Consider the following 18705-nt stretch of genomic DNA (forward strand, 5'->3'; position numbering starts at 1 on the left):
AATAGCCTATGTCCATGCACAAATGTAAGTAGAACGAGCAAACTTGGTTCATTGTGTTAAGCCGTACCTACCGGTGCAGGTCAGCTTGATCAATCACACATTTTCTTCTTTCTTTAAGTTCGTATACGGGTTTAGGTTGTTGGCCATGTATGAGATGAATATGGTGTTCTTTTATCTCTTAAAACACGCTTTCAAGTTCTATGGTGTTCTTTTATCTCTTAAAACACGCTTTCAAGTTCCCTACCATCTTCACGAGGTAAGCTAGATCAAAAGTTGAGACCTCTAACCTTAACTGTTCAAGAGACATCTTAGTAATATTAAATATTTACCCACGCATTCAAGCAAACTCGATAGGACACACTTTCCTATGTTTAAGTCATAAACTTAAAATTGCACTAAGGTTTGGGCTTAGAGAACTAGGTTTTATATCACTTCAATGACATTATCAAATCTATTTATATGAAGGTTGATGTACTACTTCCTTCCTCTTGCTTTGGAACGAGATTAAGAGTGAGTAAGTTTTGGACTCGTCTCAAGACCTAATAGGGTGTGCAAAGTGCATGTTCCCCAGTGCTCGACCTAGACCTAAATGAGCCCAGCTTATCGATCTAGTAACTTTTCTCTTGGATTCAGTATTGACTCAAAATCTATATAAATTCTATTTGATTCCTAATAATTTTTTATAATTTCTTACTATATCAAAAAAAAAATCAAATATTCGCCTTAAATCTCAAGCTTATGATGCGAATAAGTTTAAACCCTAAGTGAATTTATAAATACACGGGTCAGATTTACATAAGTGAAATTCTTGAACCAATAAATTTTTATGAATTAAAGTTGGTCCATACATTCTCTTAAACTAAATTGATTTTAACTTAATCAAAATTTTAAAAAATATATTTTTTCAATTATAAATACATATATTTATTTTCAAATTAAGGAAGGTAATTTTTAAAAATTTATGTTTGGATTAAATTGGTTTTACCAAAAGGGTTTTAAAATAAATAAATGTTTAATCTAAAAATGTCCTAATAAAAACAAATTATAGTAAGTCGAAAGAGATTGTTAATTTGAAGATATTAGGTATTGTAAATTGGAATATACTAACACCAAACCAAATGTTCGTGAAAATAAACGGCGGATTAAGAATTTCCCCCCACAATTTTTCAACAAAATTTATAATGTTTTGTTTCTGAGGCTTAATGTGTCGAAGAAAACAAGCGAATCGAAGCTTTTGGACTTTCCCACTGAAGAACAATAAGCTGTGCGTACGCTTCCAAATCGCCTGTTCCACCCCACGCCACCGATAACTCGAATGGTATGACTTCGAATTCTATTTCATTCATTACCTTTTGATGCTGCACTTCACTTTTCCCTCTGGGCAATGGCTGAATTTCCGAGGGTTGAAATTTTCGAGGGGATATACGAAACTTTCTTTCCGTTTGAATTCGTTCCATCCTTTTTCTGATTTTCTCAATTTTGGGTAGCTTCTTTTGCTTAATGGGTACCTAGGGTTGCGCATTTTCTTTGTATATGTTTGAATTGGATTCAGTTTTCGTGGGTTTGTTCTCGTTTCAGTAATTTTTCTAATTAGGGCCATGAGACGTGATTTGAATGAGGAAACAAAGGTTTCTATTGAGTTTTTGATATGGGGGATGGATAAACTTTAGTTTACTACTCATTTGACTGATAGTTGGTTGTTGGTGGTAATGATCACCTGTTCGTAGGGCTTTGTTTTGCTCATTCATATGTTGGTGCTTCTGGATCCTTGCAGGTCAGCAAATGGACGCGGTAGTTGTTTTCTAGCAAAGGCAGTTTGATTGGTTGGAAACTGGTATCTTTGTGGGAGACTTTTAGATTGCTGAAGTGATGTGGACGAATATTTTCAAAATTGTAGGTTCCTGGACCTATTCAATTTAGATCTATCCCCAATGTATATGCATGGTGGTCGTATCTCGTATGCTTTAATTCTGTTATTTTTCTGCGTTGAATTGCTCTTTATGTTTGTTCCCATAATGGAAACTTGGTTACTTCTTGGTGTTTTGCACATTTTCCCCTATTATCGAGCATGATAAGTGACATAAATTGTGAAAATCTACAATCTCGATAAGCTCAACTGCAATTGAATGGTGAAGGAGGAGAATGCCTTCTTTTTCATGAACTTGGCAGTTAATGTTTTAGAAGCACGGATATGACATGACACGGACATAGTGACATGACATTTCTTAAAAAGCTAGGACACAGACACGACAAGGGCAGGTCTATTTAATTATATATCATTTTTGTACAACTAGCGCCTAACACATATTCTAACAAGTGTTTGATATGTGTCTGACAAGTGTTGAAGTGTCCAAGTGTATCGCACGTGTCAAACATGGACGCGCTAGCCAAACTAAAGTGTTAGTGATTCTTAGGTTGAAATTAGAGATACATTTTACACATTTGCTAATTTAGTCGATTGAATTCCTTTAGAAGGTCCATGTTGGGACGTTGTGGAGCTTTTGTTGTGTTCCATTAGAAACTTAACTCTGCATCAGTGCTTTTAAGGTGATACTAGGCTGTAGGTGAGGCAATGTGAGCAGGGGCACTCAATAGTTTGTCATCCTAATGTCTCCTGTTTGTTGTCTTTTGATTGTTTTAGTTTCTCCATTGTGGCATCAAAGTAATTTGGCAAATAAAAACGTAGCATTGCTAATTCGTGATTTCTTTAGTACATGAATAGAATACTGGCTTTTCAATTGTTATGTTTTGACTGTGCGCTCACGTCCAATCTATTCATCATTTACAACTTCCCTTTTCTAAAACAATGTGCGTCACTACTCTTAGGCTAATCCTCAAATATGTTTTATTGTTAACTTTAGAATTTTTGGCATTTGTGTAGTCCTATAATACTCTCTACTGTGATTTTGTCTTAGGGGGGTCTACATCAAATTTCATGGTTCCAGTTTCTGCCTAATGAATCTGACTTGATTTCATTACCGGACAAAAGGTTAATGCTAAGTGAACCTCTTTCCTAGTTTAACAATTAGGGTTTTTTTTGTGTGGTCTTCCACTTCTTTAAGGATACTAAAATTAGGCTTTTGATGTTGTAAGTGCAAAGGTTGAGCACAATGATGCTGCCACATTCTTGGTGCTTTCATCACACGTGCAATTACAGAAGGAAGGATTTTTAAGCACTTGGACCAACTCATTTGTTGGGCCTTGGGACCCTTCTCAGGGTTTGCACAATCCTGGTGAGAAATGCAAATGTGGTGCAATATGTGTTTTCCATCTATCTGCCTCAATTTTCCTTGTCTAACTTTGATAATTTGTTATACCAGATGAAAAAATTAAACTTTGGCTTTTTCTACCTGGGCGCCATTCTTCTGTTGCTGAAACTGCTCAAGCAGCTGTTTCCAAGTTAAGGGGTATGTGCTACTTATAAACACATTGTCCATGATGTAATAAGTTTTTCCCAACTTTTTATGTATCTTAAAAACCCGAACTTGGCAGTGGATGATTCAAATTAATTTATTCTTGTTACAACTTATTTACAAACTTGACTATTCTTGAACTCATTCTCCATGATACAAAAGGAGTGTATTTATTTAGCTTTTGTGGGCTTTGTTTGAATTATTTGTTGCCGTTAGAGGACTTAATGTACAATTCTGAACCCCTCTGTGGTCATGTCGTGTTTACAACAGTGGTTGCCTCTGGACTGTGGACCTCTCCTGGGGATTTGGAGGAGGTTGCGGCTGCCCTTTCACAGGCATTACGAAACTGTATTGAGAGGTCATTTATTTTGACACACTTACTGTTTATATGCTGTGGTATTTGGTTATTTATACTCAAAGCTAACTTACCTGGGATTGGCAGATCCCTAACTGCACTTTCATACATGAGGTTTGGAGATGTTTTCACAAAATATCAGTATGGTCAAAGTGAAGAATTATTCAGGTTTCTCTTTAATTCTTGTCAGCTTCAATCTTTCTTTTATATGGATGCTGTGGATTCAGGTTTCTCTTTAATTATTCAGGTTTTTCTTCCTTAGTTTGTGTGGTTTGTTAGGTATTGAAGTGCAGTGGAGTTTGGGAGGTCTAATTAAGATCAAACGGCTTCTAATGTGGTTTGTTAGGGATCGAAGTGCAGTGGAGTTTGGGAGGTCTAATTAGGATTAAACGGCTTCTAAGCGATTTATGGAAATCAAATAATATGTTGGCTAGAATTTGTTCTTCGGCTTCCTGCATGGCTTCGGTTACACTCCAGTATATTTCTTTTTTACTAATAGCTATGCATACTATGATATTTTCACTTAATAGTACCCGTCATTGTTTCTGCCAAAGCTGGGATGTTAAATTTGGTTAATTGCCAGTACATGCAGCTACCTCTTGAGGCAGTTATACATGACCCCTATACTATGTATAACTTGTGAAAAGAGGAGAAAAGGCACACTTTTATTTTTCATAATAAGATTAATGAAAAAAAGATACATTGAAGCCGTATAAAGTTGGGGGTAATAGTGTCCACCTTTTCAACTAAAAATACATAAATGGTGGTTGTAGGGTATAATTTCGTCAAATTTATTCTCCATGAGTTTATCTTCTTAATTGGAAGTTGAAGGTTAAATGTGGGATCATTGTAGCCGGAGTATGTTTTAATGCAAAGGCATATATATTCGTTTTTATGACTTCTTACTTTTGTTCTTACCCTTGTTTCTTTAATGGACAATGATCTTTTCTGATGGATGCCAATGGTCAGGAGAGGGCAACCTACAATGGAGTTCATATTTTCTGCTACTGAGGAGGCAATATTTGTGCATGCCATCATATCTGCAAAGTAAATCCTTTTCTACTTTTAAAATGCTGACTATGCAGGTTAAATTGTTCACTAATTGACTTTTTTTTAATAAAAAAATTCCTAGACATATTCGAGCACTATCAAATGCAGAAATTGAAAGAGTGTTGAAGCATTCAACAAATAATTCCTGTCTTGGACTTCCAGGTTAGCTTGGAAATGGGAAACTTTTGGGAAGTTTTGTGTTATAATGATATTGATCTTTCTTTCTGCATCCACTTAATTTTTAATATCATTTAATTTTCATCAGTGATTGTTTCACCTCATGGAATCCGGGGTAGGTTCACTGGATGTTGTGCTAGTGATGTTGTGAAACAAATATGTTCCAGGTACTACATTATATATGGTATGCTTTTCACTTGGCAGATTTCTCAGTCTGTATTTTCAGTACTGTTAGTCATAATTTTTATTCTTTTTGATTTGTGTGAACAGTTCTGGAAAGTCTAGGACTTCGTGTGGATTTGTGGGTTTGCCCCATCACGTTTCTCAAGGTGGCTGCCAGTCAAAGGGGCAAAATTGCTATGTTGAAGTTACCCTAGGGTGCTCTAAATCAGTGAGTGAGAGGCCGCTGCAATCCAATTCAAATTACATAAGAAACGTATCAACATCTGGTGATCTGAAAGGATTGTCAAACAATTTATCTTTTCATAAAAAGACTTTTATATATCCATCCGAGGCAGTGCTTGTTTTGTTATTGCAAACTTCATTTGCCAGGTCGTCCTTGAAAAGGTAGTTACCTAATCTTGACTGTTTATCTTCTTTGAATTGCTACCAATTTAAAAGATAAAAATTGGATCTCTTCAGTTAAATTTTGTACGGGTTTTGTGCATTTTTTAAAAATGAAATAAACAAAGGATTTTTATTGATTTGGTTAAAGGTTACGTCGGCTTCTCTTTGAATTTTTCTAAAACAAAGGGATTAAAAAGGATTTGGAATAACTCCATTCCTCTTCTCAGAAAAAAAAAAAAAAGGAACTTGAAATAATGAAGAAAGCCTCATGTGACTTCTTTTAGTGGCGTTTGTTTCTTCAACTAACTTTGATGTTGAAATTTTCAGATTTTGGCTGCAAAACTGGATAGGACCCTCGTTACCTGGTTCTTCTTTCTACATGCATTGGTAAGAATTTCAGCTCATTGCATCTGACTGAAGTTATATGTTATTAGATTGAGAAATACTATGCGGACATACTTGTTTTTGTGGTAGGTAATGTTCTTTATTCCTGGTTTCCTTGCTTGTAAAGAAAGAACAATACTGAAAGACAATAAAGGAAACAAGACATCCCAAGTATATGGCGTGCAATTTACATCAATGATAAATGTAATAAAATAGTTACAAAATGTTTTATCTAGGATGTCATGATCTATCGTAGTAAACTAAATAAGAACTAGAAAGCTCCTAATTTCCTTTCAGAATTTTCAATCAATCCCATATTCTTTTAAATATAGATATGCTAGCATGAAGTTGTACTCCCCAGAAAACTTCTCCAATTGGACAAAAGAGCATTGTTGCCAGCTGTAGGAATTGATAGAAGTAGACCATTCAAACCAAGATATTGTTAGAAAGACAAAATAATAAAAATATATTATAAAAAAGTACTTTTCTTTTCATTGAAAACCTTAGGTGGATCCATAGAACCTTTCCCCTATCCGAGAAAAGGTGGTTGGTTAGAGTCTCTTGAAGGAGACTATTTGGATCGCATGGGAGAGCTGTGGTCCGTTTGAAAGGGGAGTTAATCTCCTTCCAAAACAATAATATAGTGACTTAACAAGTTTGTTTTTCTTTTTCTTTTTAAATGCTTTTTTGTTATCTTTTTGTTTTTGTTATTTTCTTTGTTTTTAAAGAAATATGCATATTAATAAATAAAATATTTACCCATATTCATGTTTATTTGAGTTTTCTTATTCAAAGGTATATTTTCATGATATGTCTCTTCATGCGAGGTTTTTAAGTGTTAACTTTCATGCATGTGAACAAGTTTCACTTCTCTATCTTAGTTGTGATGGGATTAAAACTATTACTAACCTTTCAGTTTTCCACTTTTGGTTGTTGTGGTTTCTGTAGCGGTGGAAATGTAGATTATATGGAAGGTTTGTGGACTGAGACTGATAAAATACGTTCACAGCATGGTTACGATAGTAGCAGCAATAGTAACAGTAGCAGCATTGGTAGCATAAGTAGTAGTTCTAGTGATAGTGATTGCAAGACAGGAGCCAGCGAACTTGAAGCAGATGCTGATTCCTTATCTTGCAGGCAGTCTGGATTGTCTTCAAATGACCAGTCAGCAAACAGTGGCCGAAAATTGGTATGCTTGATTAATGTTCTTAGAAATAGATTTATTTTCTTTCTGTTGTTGCACATGATTTAGAAACCCTGGAGTTGGATTTGTGTTTTGACATGGGAACTCCTAAATTTTGGGCTGACGTCTGTATGTGCAATTCTGACTTATGCCCTATTTGGTAACAGTTTTACTTTTCAATTTCCGCTTGATTATTGTCCATTGCTTAATCTAAATTCTTGATTTTTTAAACTTCTTTTCAACACTTCAAATCTAAAAAACAGAAAACGAGTTTTTGAAAATTGCTTGATTGGGAAACATTTTAAAATAAGATTACAAGACTTGGCATTGACTTCTAAAAACAGAGAACAAATAGCTAAATCATTATCTAATGGATTCTTACGCTATTGTAATATGTAGCAAACTCTTTGGTTTGTTAATGAGTTGGTAACCACGTTTCTGTTGGATTTTGACCATATTGTTTTGGTATTACTTTTTATAGCGAGTATTGAGTTTTTTCATATACTTCATTTGAGTTGAAGCTATCGAAGGGGAATCCATTTGAGGATTTTTGTTACTTTTGATGTGACCTTTTGACTAATTGGAGAGCTTTTTTTGCTACTCTCTTTGATAGTATTTCTTGTATAAGGTTTTCTCTTTTTTTATAATTTTGCATATCATCAATGAAATATATTTTTTAATGACAAAAGAATTTTACTCATACCGACTCTTAATATATATATATATATATATATATATTGGTAGTATCTTCTAATATTTTCTATTTGAAGAAAAATTTGGGCCTTTAGAATATTTACTGGTTAATTGAACTTTTTATTTGTCAGGGTATTAAGCGGTCTCGTTCAGGGATGCCAGATTCGTTAGATCAAATGGGTACAGGTGCTCAAATTCAGGATGCTTTCAAATCCGAGTTTACATCCACCGAGCTCAACAATTCCGCTATTACAGGAGTTAGTAATATGCTAATTGGATCTCCTTGGGACTGGGATGATGATGACAGGGGCGTGGATGACATTGAGGATCTCCTTTTGCATTTTGGGAGCTTCGGAGACTTCTTTGAGAATGATGTTTTACCATTTGGGGAGGTATTTTCCATGTGTTTTATGAAATGTTATGCTGCAGTATGGCTACATGATAGTTGTTATTGTTGCATCTCAAGTTCATGGTGATGATTGGTTTCTGATTTTTTCCTGATTTGTTTGTTAAAGTTAATGCGGTCATTGAGTTACTTCATTAACCTTTATAAGTTTCTTTTTCCGAGAAATAATTCTCATTGGAATGTAGTTGGTGCTTAGCTGCAACGATTATTTGCATTATTAAGATCTACCACCATTTTTTTTAGAATTGACACTGATATATGATGATAGCTCATTATTATTTTATTAACAAAGTACCCAAAGTTTTGATAAAAATTATAATGAGGTTTAATTAGTTTATAGCACATTGTAGTTTATTCTCGCCATCCATCTTCCTCAGTTCAATTTGAAGGCAGTTTATTCTGTTTTTTTTTTTTTTGTCTTTCCTTCATATTCCTGCTGATTATGTGAATACACTCTTGGAGCTCATCATGGTATTATCTTCTGAAGCCCCCAGGAGCTGCAGAGTCACAATCTCTTTCGTTTTCGGCTCCAGACTATGCTGATGTAGGTAGCAGTCCAGGTGGGGTCATGGATGTTTCTGATCAGATGCTTTTGCCTGTGGGGTTTCCCTCCTTCGATAGCTTCAACCCAGCTGTTACAAAAACAACAGATGAGGTTCTAAGCAAAGATCATGAAGTCACAAACAATGCATTGTCCTCAGTAACAGCCAATCAAACTCCAGTGTCTTCTTCTGGGGAGTTTGATCAAATTACCAAGTATGAAGCTCTGATGACACTTGCTCCAGAATATGGAGCAGTTGAAACACCTACAAGTGAGTTTTCTTCATCAATATTCCGAAGTCCATATATTCCTAAATCTCGGGAGATAGAGAGTTCAAACTTAAGCACAAACAGCTACATATATGGTGCAACACCACCCTCTTCGCCATACTTTGATTGGTCAGATGAAAAGAGTGGTATCTCCTCAAATTCAAAACCATCAAATGTTCTAAGTGCAAAAAACTACTATACACATGTTGACAATGTGAAAGAGAAACATATAAGAAAATCAGCTGCATGTAAGAACAGCATCTCTACATCTGATGGGCTGGCATCATCTCTCTCAAATCACAATGCTGTAAATGCGGTCAAATCTGCACAGAGGAAGATGAATGAGGACACTATTGAAGCTGATTGTTTATTTATGTCTCAGAAGCATGTTCTTGCAATGGAAGTTGAATGCTTAATGTTCCAAGCTTCTATGTGCAGAGTACGGCATTCCCTGCAGTTGTCTGGTAGTTCCACCGTTTCTGGTACAAATCAGCTGTCAAGTGATCCAAGTACTATTACAGATTATATGGCGAATGAGGTGAAGAAGAAAGATACTATACCAATGAGAATAGCCGGAGATGTTGATGGGGGAACACTTGATGGACACCACAATGCACCTGTTGGTGTTTGGCGGTCTGTTGGAGTTCCCAAGGTTCCAAAGCCCTCAAATTCACCTAGTATGGAACTTGGCTCTTCCTTACCCCACAATTCTTTCCATGAAGATGGAGTTCTCTCTTATGGGCAAAGACCACCACTTCAGGAACTCCTTGATGCCATGCCTTTACTTGTCCAGCAGGCTACTTCTTTTGTTGACCTGGCCTTGGATGCAGATTGTGGTGATGGTCCGTATGGCTGGCTAGGTTTGCAGGAACAATGGAGGAGGGGATTTCCATGTGGGCCATCTATGGTTCATGCAGGCTGTGGAGGAACCTTAGCCTCTTGTCATGCATTGGACATTGCAGGCGTTGAGTTAGTTGATCCTCTTTCTGCTGATGTAAGTGAATTTTCCTTCTACATGCTATTGCATGCACACAATTTCCCATATTATATTGGTCGATGTGAACTTTATTATAAATATTTGTTAAAGATATGATTCATGCTTTTATTTATTTAATGAAAAGTTCCGTTTTATGATAATAAAAGGGATGTGTTCGTGATTATTGATATTATCTAGTTATCATATCAGTATTTTACAAAATTAGCTTTGTATGTTTCCTTAGATTTTTATCACATCCAGTCTAGAACTATTAGTATTAGTATTACTATTAAATTAATTGTGTGTGTGTGTTGTTTCTCCTTTTTGCTGGCTTGTAGATATGATGTAGCTTTAAAGACTTTTTGCCACTATTTTAGAAACGTGGCTGATTCATGAATTTAGGCTTCTCAATATAATGGATCCTTCAACCCATTATTAGCTATCTGACATGTAACTTCCATATTCTGATAATGAAGCTTGAGCATAAAATGCTAAATTTATCGTCCAGGTTTATGCCCCGTCTGTAATGAGTTTGCTGCAGTCCGACATGAAAACAGCCTTGAAATCTGCATTTGGCACTTTGGATGGTCCGTTATCTGTAACTGATTGGTGCAAAGGTCGTGGTCAATTAGGTGATATGGGAAGCACAGGTGATGGATTATCTGCTGAGTCTACTATAAATGAATCTAAAGATTCTTCGAGTACTGTTATGCTAAACATTGGAGAGCCCATAAGCCCCTCACATTCTTCTGCTAGTGGATCGTCTAGTCTCAAAGGTACAGATATTACATTTTATAAAAATTGAAATGTTTAGTTCATTGGATTATGCAGTTTTCTGGCACTGTAGGCAGTAGCACAATGGATGGGTCCAAGATGGATGAGACTTCCCAAAGGAGATCAAACCAAGAAATCTCCAGTTCAGGATCAGACCAGCAACTACTACCTTCCCGACTGAGACCAACGATTTTTGTTCTCCCATCACCCGCGATACTTGTTGGGTATGCATTTGATTATTAATCATTGTGTCAGTTCTTGAGAGATCTTGATATCCTGTTTCGTTTCGTCTACTAAACATTTATATAATTTCATAGTCTATTTAATATCATGAATAGAATATTACTTTATAGCCTTTAAGTGATAGTTGCACATTCAAATTAGCATTATTAGAATATTACTCTATAGTCTGTAGTCTGTAGCCTGTGAATGACATTTGTTGCAATTTTTATTTTTCACTTCAAGAGCTGCAGACTTAATAACTGTTCACATAGATTGCATAGGCCACTGTCATACAAAGGCATGGTGCTATGTGTTCTTGCAAAAATGTCTGTCAACGTTTGAGGAAGAAAATATTAATAAACAAAATAACCGATGAACTAAAACAAGAAAATTTCAAAATCTGCCAATATTGATTGATAGCAATCGCTGAATGTCAAATACACCAAGATGATTGTATTTTCATGTTAATGAATTACTGTTATTAATATCTACTGAGGTTGAAGATAACAATGATATGTAAATAGGTACCAAGATGATTGGCTTAAGACATCTGCCAACTCTCTGCAACTTTGGGAAAAGGCCCCTCTTGAGCCTTATGCTGTACAAAAACCTGTAAGTTGGTTGAAATCTGAACAGGCAGAATCTGCAGGGCCCTATTTGTCTTCTTGCCCATATTTCTTTATGTGGTATAAATGTTTAAATGATAATATCCTTCGCACCCTCTAATGGCAAGGTTTTTTATTTTCATTAACTGTTGCAGATAAATTATTGCGTCATTTGCCCAGATATTGATCCTCTTGCATCTGCTGCCGCCGATTTTTTCCAGCAACTAGGAACTGGTTAGTAATAATTGTTCTTAATGCATATAAAACCGGATTGGAAAGGGTACTCTTTCTAACCAGTGGTTTACTATATAACTAATTCTGCATTTTATTCTCTTGATTAACTAGTATTTTCCAACTGACCGTTTCAAAAGAAGTATTTTCCTACTGCAGATTGTTATTTTAGCAATGGATAAATACCCTTCTTATGTCGATAAAAGTTTCACCTTTACATTTTGAGAAAAGTAAATTTCCTAGTTTTTTTTTTTTTTTTTTTTTTTTTTTTTTTTTTTTTTTTTTTTTTTTTTCCTGTTATGAATATTAAAAGATTTATGTGGTTTATACAGTGTATTATTAGAGCTTGATGAGACACTAAAGTTTTGAACCTGTAGCGTTGTTTGTAGTTTTTGTTAGGCATGGAAAAGAGTTTTTAGGGTTTAGGGTTGAAATAGTAGTATTGTCTCTTAGATTCTTCCATTTTTTTCTCAATGGAAGGTTGACTTTTCATGGAAAAAAGATTCTGATTAAACATAATCCTTTTCATATGCTCATTAGCTGTATTCAAATTGTCGAGAGGTCATTTACTAATATTTTTTTTTCGGCCTTGTCTGTCACCAGTGTATGAGACATGCAAGCTGGGAACACATACCCCACATAATTTAGGGAATCAAATGGATGTAGATTCTGGGAAGTTGTTATCTTCAGGTTTCGTCCTACTCGATTGTCCCCAGTCGATGAAAATTGATAGCAGTAGTGCTTCAATTGTCGGTTCAATTAGTGACTATTTGCTTTCTCTATCAAATGGATGGGACTTGACAAGTTATCTTAGATCTCTTTCAAAAGCTTTGAAAGCTTTGAAACTCTCTCCATCTATGTCAGCTAATCCCAAAGAAGGCAGTAATGGTTCCTGCATGGTATGACATTTGAATATCTTCTCTACTATTTTTCCCATTGCATGTCGCTCAGTGTATATTATTTCCTATATGCTTAGCTCACCTACATTTTTTTTTTTTGCCAACCTTAGGTACTTTATGTCATATGTCCTTTTCCTGATCCTCTGGAAGTATTGCAAACTGTCGTTGAATCTTCTGTTGCTGTCGGTTCTGTCACGCTCCAGTCAGATAGAGATAGGAGGACAATATTGTGTAGTCAGGTTGCAAAGTCATTAAGCTGCTCAGCAGCTGTTGACGAGTCATCGACGTCAAACGTTCTAGTTCTTCAAGGATTTACTCTTCCTAAATTGGTATTGCAGATTGTGACAGTGGATGCAATTTTCAGAGTGAGTAGTCCATCAGTAAACGAAATTGTAATTCTTAAAGAAACAGCTTTCACTGTTTATAACAAGGCTCGTCGAATATCACGGGGAACATTGACTGATGTAGTCCAGTCATCATCAATATCCAGTAGATCTCATTCAGTTTTATCATCAATGTCATCTTCCATTCCAGGGATGTGGAAAGATTGCGTTGGTATTAGAATAGCTGGGCATTCACTCCCTCGAGAGGGTGAAATCGATGGTACCCTGAGGTCTGGAACCTGGGATAATTCATGGCAAACAAGGCCTGGATCATTAAGTAATGACCCAAATAGAATTGGAGAATATTATCTTCAAGATGATTCTTGCTACATGTTTGAACCACTTTTTATTATGGCAGAACCTGGTTCACTTGACCATGGAATTTCACCAATAAATCCTGTTACACTAGGAGCAAAGTCTTCGAAACCATTATCCGATGACAACAGCGGTGCCTTTTTACCGAATGTAAGTTCAGCAGTAGGTATGGATATAGGAACTAACTCTCAAGTAGATGGACCTGAGATGGACGGGTTTGGAGGTCATCAAAAGAATCCTAGCCTACACTGTTGCTATGGATGGACAGAAGACTGGCGCTGGCTAGTATGCATCTGGACAGATTCACGAGGAGAATTATTAGACAGTCATATATTTCCCTTTGGTGGGATCAGCAGTAGGCAGGATACGAAGGGTCTGGAATGCATTTTTGTCCAAGTTCTGCAGCAAGGCTGTATGATACTTCAGTCATGTTCTCCTGATACTAGTGTTTCCAAGCCTAGAGATTTGGTTATTGCAAGAATTGGAACATTCTACGAACTCGAGTATCTAGGTAAAATTCCTCTATCATTATTATTTTCAGCTTCAATTGTTTATCAACTCAGTTTTTGTAGACTCTGCTTCTTGTATCTGATACCCTCTGTAAGATCCCACGTCGGTTGGAGAGGAGAACAAAACATCCTTTATAAGGGTGTGGAAACCTCTCCCTAGCAGACGCGTTTTAAAAAACCTTGGGACAATATCTGCTAGTAGTGGGCTTGGGCTCTTACAAATAGTACCAGAGCCAGGTTCCGAGCAGTGTGCCAGCGAGAAGGCTGAGCCCCAAAGGGGGTGGACATGAGGCGATGTGCCAGCAAAGACACTGGTCCCGAAGGGGGTGGATTGTGAGATCCCACATTGTTTGGGGAGGAGAACAAAACAACCTTTATAAGGGTGTGGAAACCTCTCCCTAGCAGATGCATTTTAAAAATCTTGAGGGGAAGCCCGAAAGGGAAATCCCAAAGAGGACAATATCTGCTAGCGGTGGGCTTGGGCTATTACACCCTCCTACTCCATTAGTTCACTTATTTGTATGAAATTCTGAAGTTTTATTTCACAAGTGCATCAAACATCTCATTCCGATGCGATCTCTTGGGAAATGATCCTCACTTAATAACTCACAAGTTGTTTCTTGATGACTTTAAGACACGCTATTTTCACATATCCATCCGTTAAAAATTTACCAAATTTTCTATTAGATTTTTGGGGGAGGTTATTTAAAATTTCTGACCTGTTTTGGCACTAATGTTTCGGATTTTGCCATCTTATTATGACTAGAGTGGCAGAAGGCCATTTATTCACTATGGGGATCTGAGGTGAAAAAATGGCCGTTGCAACTGCGCCGCTGCATGCCAGATGGGATATCATCAAGTAGTAATGGGAGTTCCTTGCAACAACAGGAGATGAGTTTGATTCACGATAGAAACCTTCCTTCCTCCCCAAATCCTTTATATAGCCCGCATTCAAAATCTACAGGCTTTATGAAAGCTAGCATTGGACAACCTACTATAAGAAAGCAGCTAATGGGTGGTCATGCAGTGGTGGACAACTCAAGAGGAATGATTCAGTGGGTGCATAGTATCAGTTTTGTCGCGATTTCGATGGAGCATTCTCTGCAGCTATTACTGCAAGCCGATTCACCATCGCCCGGTAAGATAAGTTGCCAATACCTAACGTATGCCTCATTTACTTCAATTGATATTTCCCTGCTGTAAATTTTTTGTTTCATAATTGTAGATTACTGCCTTTTCTTGTCTTTGTTGCACGTACTCGAGCCTTACGGTTCTTTCATTTCTGGGTTAGACGACCTCGAACTTAGCTTCATTCTGGAAATTTCATGAGCAATAAATATGTTTTTGTGATGCTTTTATCTGTTATGAAATTGCTCAGTTGTAGATTAAGAAAGTACATTGCAGTAGCTGTGATATAACCTGCATCTTTTTGACATATTCTGGGTTTCTTGAGCTGCAAGGCATTTTATGTTTTGCAGCAGTAGTTTTCTCAGTACTTACCGAAGGTTTTCGCAGGTGGAAATCAAGGTGGTGTACAGTCATCGTCGTATGTAGAAGGCTTTACTCCGGTTAAATCTCTTGGTTCCACATCTTCTTCTTACATACTAATCCCATCACCTAGCCTGCGTTTCCTTCCCTCGAACCCTCTTCAGCTTCCCACATGCCTCACCGCCGAATCCCCACCTTTGGCGCATCTCCTCCACAGTAAGGGGTCTGCAATTCCACTTTCCACTGGATTTGCCATTTCAAGAGCTGTACCCTCAATGAGGAAGGATTCCCGGAGCAACATGAAAGAGGAATGGCCCTCAGCCCTTTCGGTTAGTCTCATCGATTACTATGGGCATAACGTCACACAAGAAAAGAATGTCCGAGGGATTATCAAGCAAGTGGGAAGAAGTTCAAGTGTGGAATCACGAGACTTTGAAATCGAGACGCATTTGATCCTCGAGTCTGTCATAGCAGAGCTTCATGCCTTATCATGGATGACTGTGAGCCCAGCATACTTAGACCGACGAACTGCCCTGCCGTTTCACTGTGATATGGTTTTGAGACTCAGGAGGATTCTTCATTTTGCTGACACAGAGCTTTCTAGGCGCGCTGAAAAATCTAAACATTAGGACGATATCGACTGTGAGGTAATACCGAGGTTGTTTCTTGCTACTAATTATTCTGTTAAAGACCTCCTTACCATGTAAAGTTATGTGTATTATAATTCTTGTACATGCTAGATAGCTGGGCAATTCTTAATTATAATGCTTAGTTGTTAGGATTTAGGAAGAGAATTAAATGTTAGTTCAGGTTTTTGTGAAAAATTAGGACAAATGTATATGAAACAAAACGGATTGCAACTTGAAAATCAGTTTGATTGAGAGATGCTTTGATTTTCTCAGAATATCAATGAATGATAGAACCACTCATCTTTCACCCTTACAATGACCTCTATGATGCAATTATCGTCACAAATTACCGTTCATTGTGTGACGAAAACATGTCTCAAGTTCGTGTAAATTCACGAGGAACGATATGAACTTTGATCTTGTTTTGTGTAATTATTTTCCTACTTAGGTTGTTGTTATACGTTTCTTTACTTCTTTCAGATGAAGGGCCATTTTAAGACTCACCAGGGGGCCATTTTAAGACTGGCTAGATTTAAGATGGTTTTGAGTAAATTTTTGTTTAAGCACTTATTTTATATTTAAAAAATGAGCACATGCTAAGTAGGTTAGACACCGATGCAAATAATAACCTTTTAATATTTAAAGAGTCTAAAAGTGAATATATTGAAGTGTTAGGTGTTAATGCAATGCTTTTGTATGAGGGTTGGTTTTTAAGAATTTTTTAAATTATTTGTTTCGTATTTTATAATAAGAGATTGCATACACAAGTGCCTAAAACACGAACCTCTATTAGAGGAAGCCACGCTGCTTCCAAACTTGCATACCCTTGAACAAAACGCTTTGAAGCCTCTTTTTCCTGATGAAAATGCCCCTTCCTATATTGAAAACCGACTTAAGTTAACAACTGCATTTAGATGTCAAAATTACCTTTTTTGCCCCTCTTAAACGTTTATAAGCTAATATAGTAATGTGTTAATTGAATTTAATTATGGGTCATCTTTATGTTTCTTCCTTAAAAGTATGGTTGGTTGGTATTTTTAAAATTTTCCAATTACGATAATTTAATAAAAATTAAAAAATTAAGGATAATTTTAATTAATAAACTTGTAATTATTGGGTATGTTATGAAATGACTATAAACCCATGTGCACAAGCAGCATCACCATGTGATCCCTTCTCTCTCATAAATGATAGAACAATAAAGAAAATGCCAAATGGCAGCTCCTCATTGGTTTACAAATTAATTAATCAATTAATTTGATTTTTCCTATATCACACAAAAAGAATATTATATATATATATATATATATATATATATATGCAAAATGTGGCTATTCTACCCTTCAAGTTATTTTAGGGTTTTCACTAAAATAATAAAAAGCGTTTTTTATATAAAAACGAACGGATTCTCAAACATTCACAAATTTTATCGTTCTTGACGAAAAAAATGAGGTCGTTTTAGTCTACAAATTTAACGTAACAAATTTTGAAATATTCCACTGAATCTAAAGTTTCCCGTTCCAATCATTCCATACCTTATTCACGGTACTCCATGTACCAAGTCTTGATTCTATTCCATCGTGCTTTTTTCATATTTTTAAATAATACAATTTTTGTAACACCCAGAATTGAATTGGGTTAGTTTGATTAGAACCCTATATAAAATTTAAATGTACGGTTCCAAAGGGTGCAAAGGATCGTAGAACTTCTAAATTCAAATATCAAACATCAACCATCAAACAGATTATTTAACGGACGAAAATTACATAAAATTATGAAAATTTGAAATCACACTCAAACAAATTGAATCATCACCAACCCATCAAACCCATGTTGGATTCATGGAAATTGAAATACATATAAATTCATTGGAAGTTAGAGGAAATGGTGAGAGATTGAGGAGATTCAGAGGAAGAAGGGAAGAACAAGAGGAGCAAGAGCAGCCATTAAAGTTGGGAGGGACAGTGGAGCATCAGAGGCAGGGGTTGGCGCCGGAGCTTCTTGAGCTGCAACAATGGAGGAGGAGAAGGCCATAACAGCCACCACCATTGCCACCATCAAAGCTTCAAACTTCATGGCCGCCATTGATGACAGATTCAAGCAACAAAAAAAAGCTTAAAGCTTTGATTTTTATGCTCAAATTTCTTGGCTTTCAAATGGGTTCCTTTTGGTTTCTTCAAACTCAATTGGATTTGAGAGAAACAATGGTGGGTTTGTTGGTTTTTATAGCCAACAAATTCTTTTTTTATTTTTAATTTTTAATTTTTAGTGGGTATTGATGACCAAACAGCTGTCTTGAGAGCCACCACTTTTTTTTTTTAATATTTTTTTTGGCATTTTATTTTGAAGGGTTTCCCACTTTTTTCTTGCCTTTTTCAATGTTAATGCCATTAATTTTCAATTGAAGTTTCTTCATTTCTTAGCATCTTCCTTGTTTGATGGAATGGAAATCAAACAGTTAAATGATCTGTGTGTTTTTTTTTGCTTTCGGCTTTCCCAAAAGATCTCATACAGTGTATTATTAGATTATAAACTCATGATCATTCCCTAAATTAATCAATCTATGACACTTTCATCTAACAAAATATATATATATATATATATATATATATATATATATATATATATATATATAT

The 18705-nt window shown here is 36.1% G+C and overlaps 1 protein-coding gene across 1 annotated transcript; it reads left to right on the forward strand.

Moving 5' to 3' along the window:
* The first annotated feature begins 1124 nt into the window (after positions 1 to 1124).
* LOC111466165 (mediator of RNA polymerase II transcription subunit 13) lies at positions 1125 to 16382 on the forward strand. Its single transcript, XM_023110749.1, has 23 exons — positions 1125 to 1318; positions 1775 to 1893; positions 2916 to 2989; positions 3094 to 3233; positions 3321 to 3407; positions 3684 to 3771; positions 3856 to 3936; positions 4738 to 4815; positions 4901 to 4980; positions 5084 to 5162; positions 5266 to 5562; positions 5890 to 5949; positions 6895 to 7135; positions 7954 to 8214; positions 8716 to 10032; positions 10523 to 10790; positions 10862 to 11012; positions 11535 to 11622; positions 11771 to 11849; positions 12450 to 12745; positions 12856 to 13954; positions 14719 to 15090; positions 15468 to 16382. The coding sequence occupies exons 2-23, from the start codon at positions 1870 to 1872 to the stop codon at positions 16067 to 16069; spliced, it is 5862 nt and encodes a 1953-aa protein (XP_022966517.1). The 5' UTR covers positions 1125 to 1318; positions 1775 to 1869; the 3' UTR covers positions 16070 to 16382.
* Positions 16383 to 18705: the final 2323 nt, after the last annotated feature.

The sequence above is a fragment of the Cucurbita maxima genome, unplaced genomic scaffold, assembly GCF_002738345.1.
Source record: "Cucurbita maxima cultivar Rimu unplaced genomic scaffold, Cmax_1.0 Cma_Scf00002, whole genome shotgun sequence".
Classification (NCBI taxonomy): domain Eukaryota; kingdom Viridiplantae; phylum Streptophyta; class Magnoliopsida; order Cucurbitales; family Cucurbitaceae; genus Cucurbita; species Cucurbita maxima.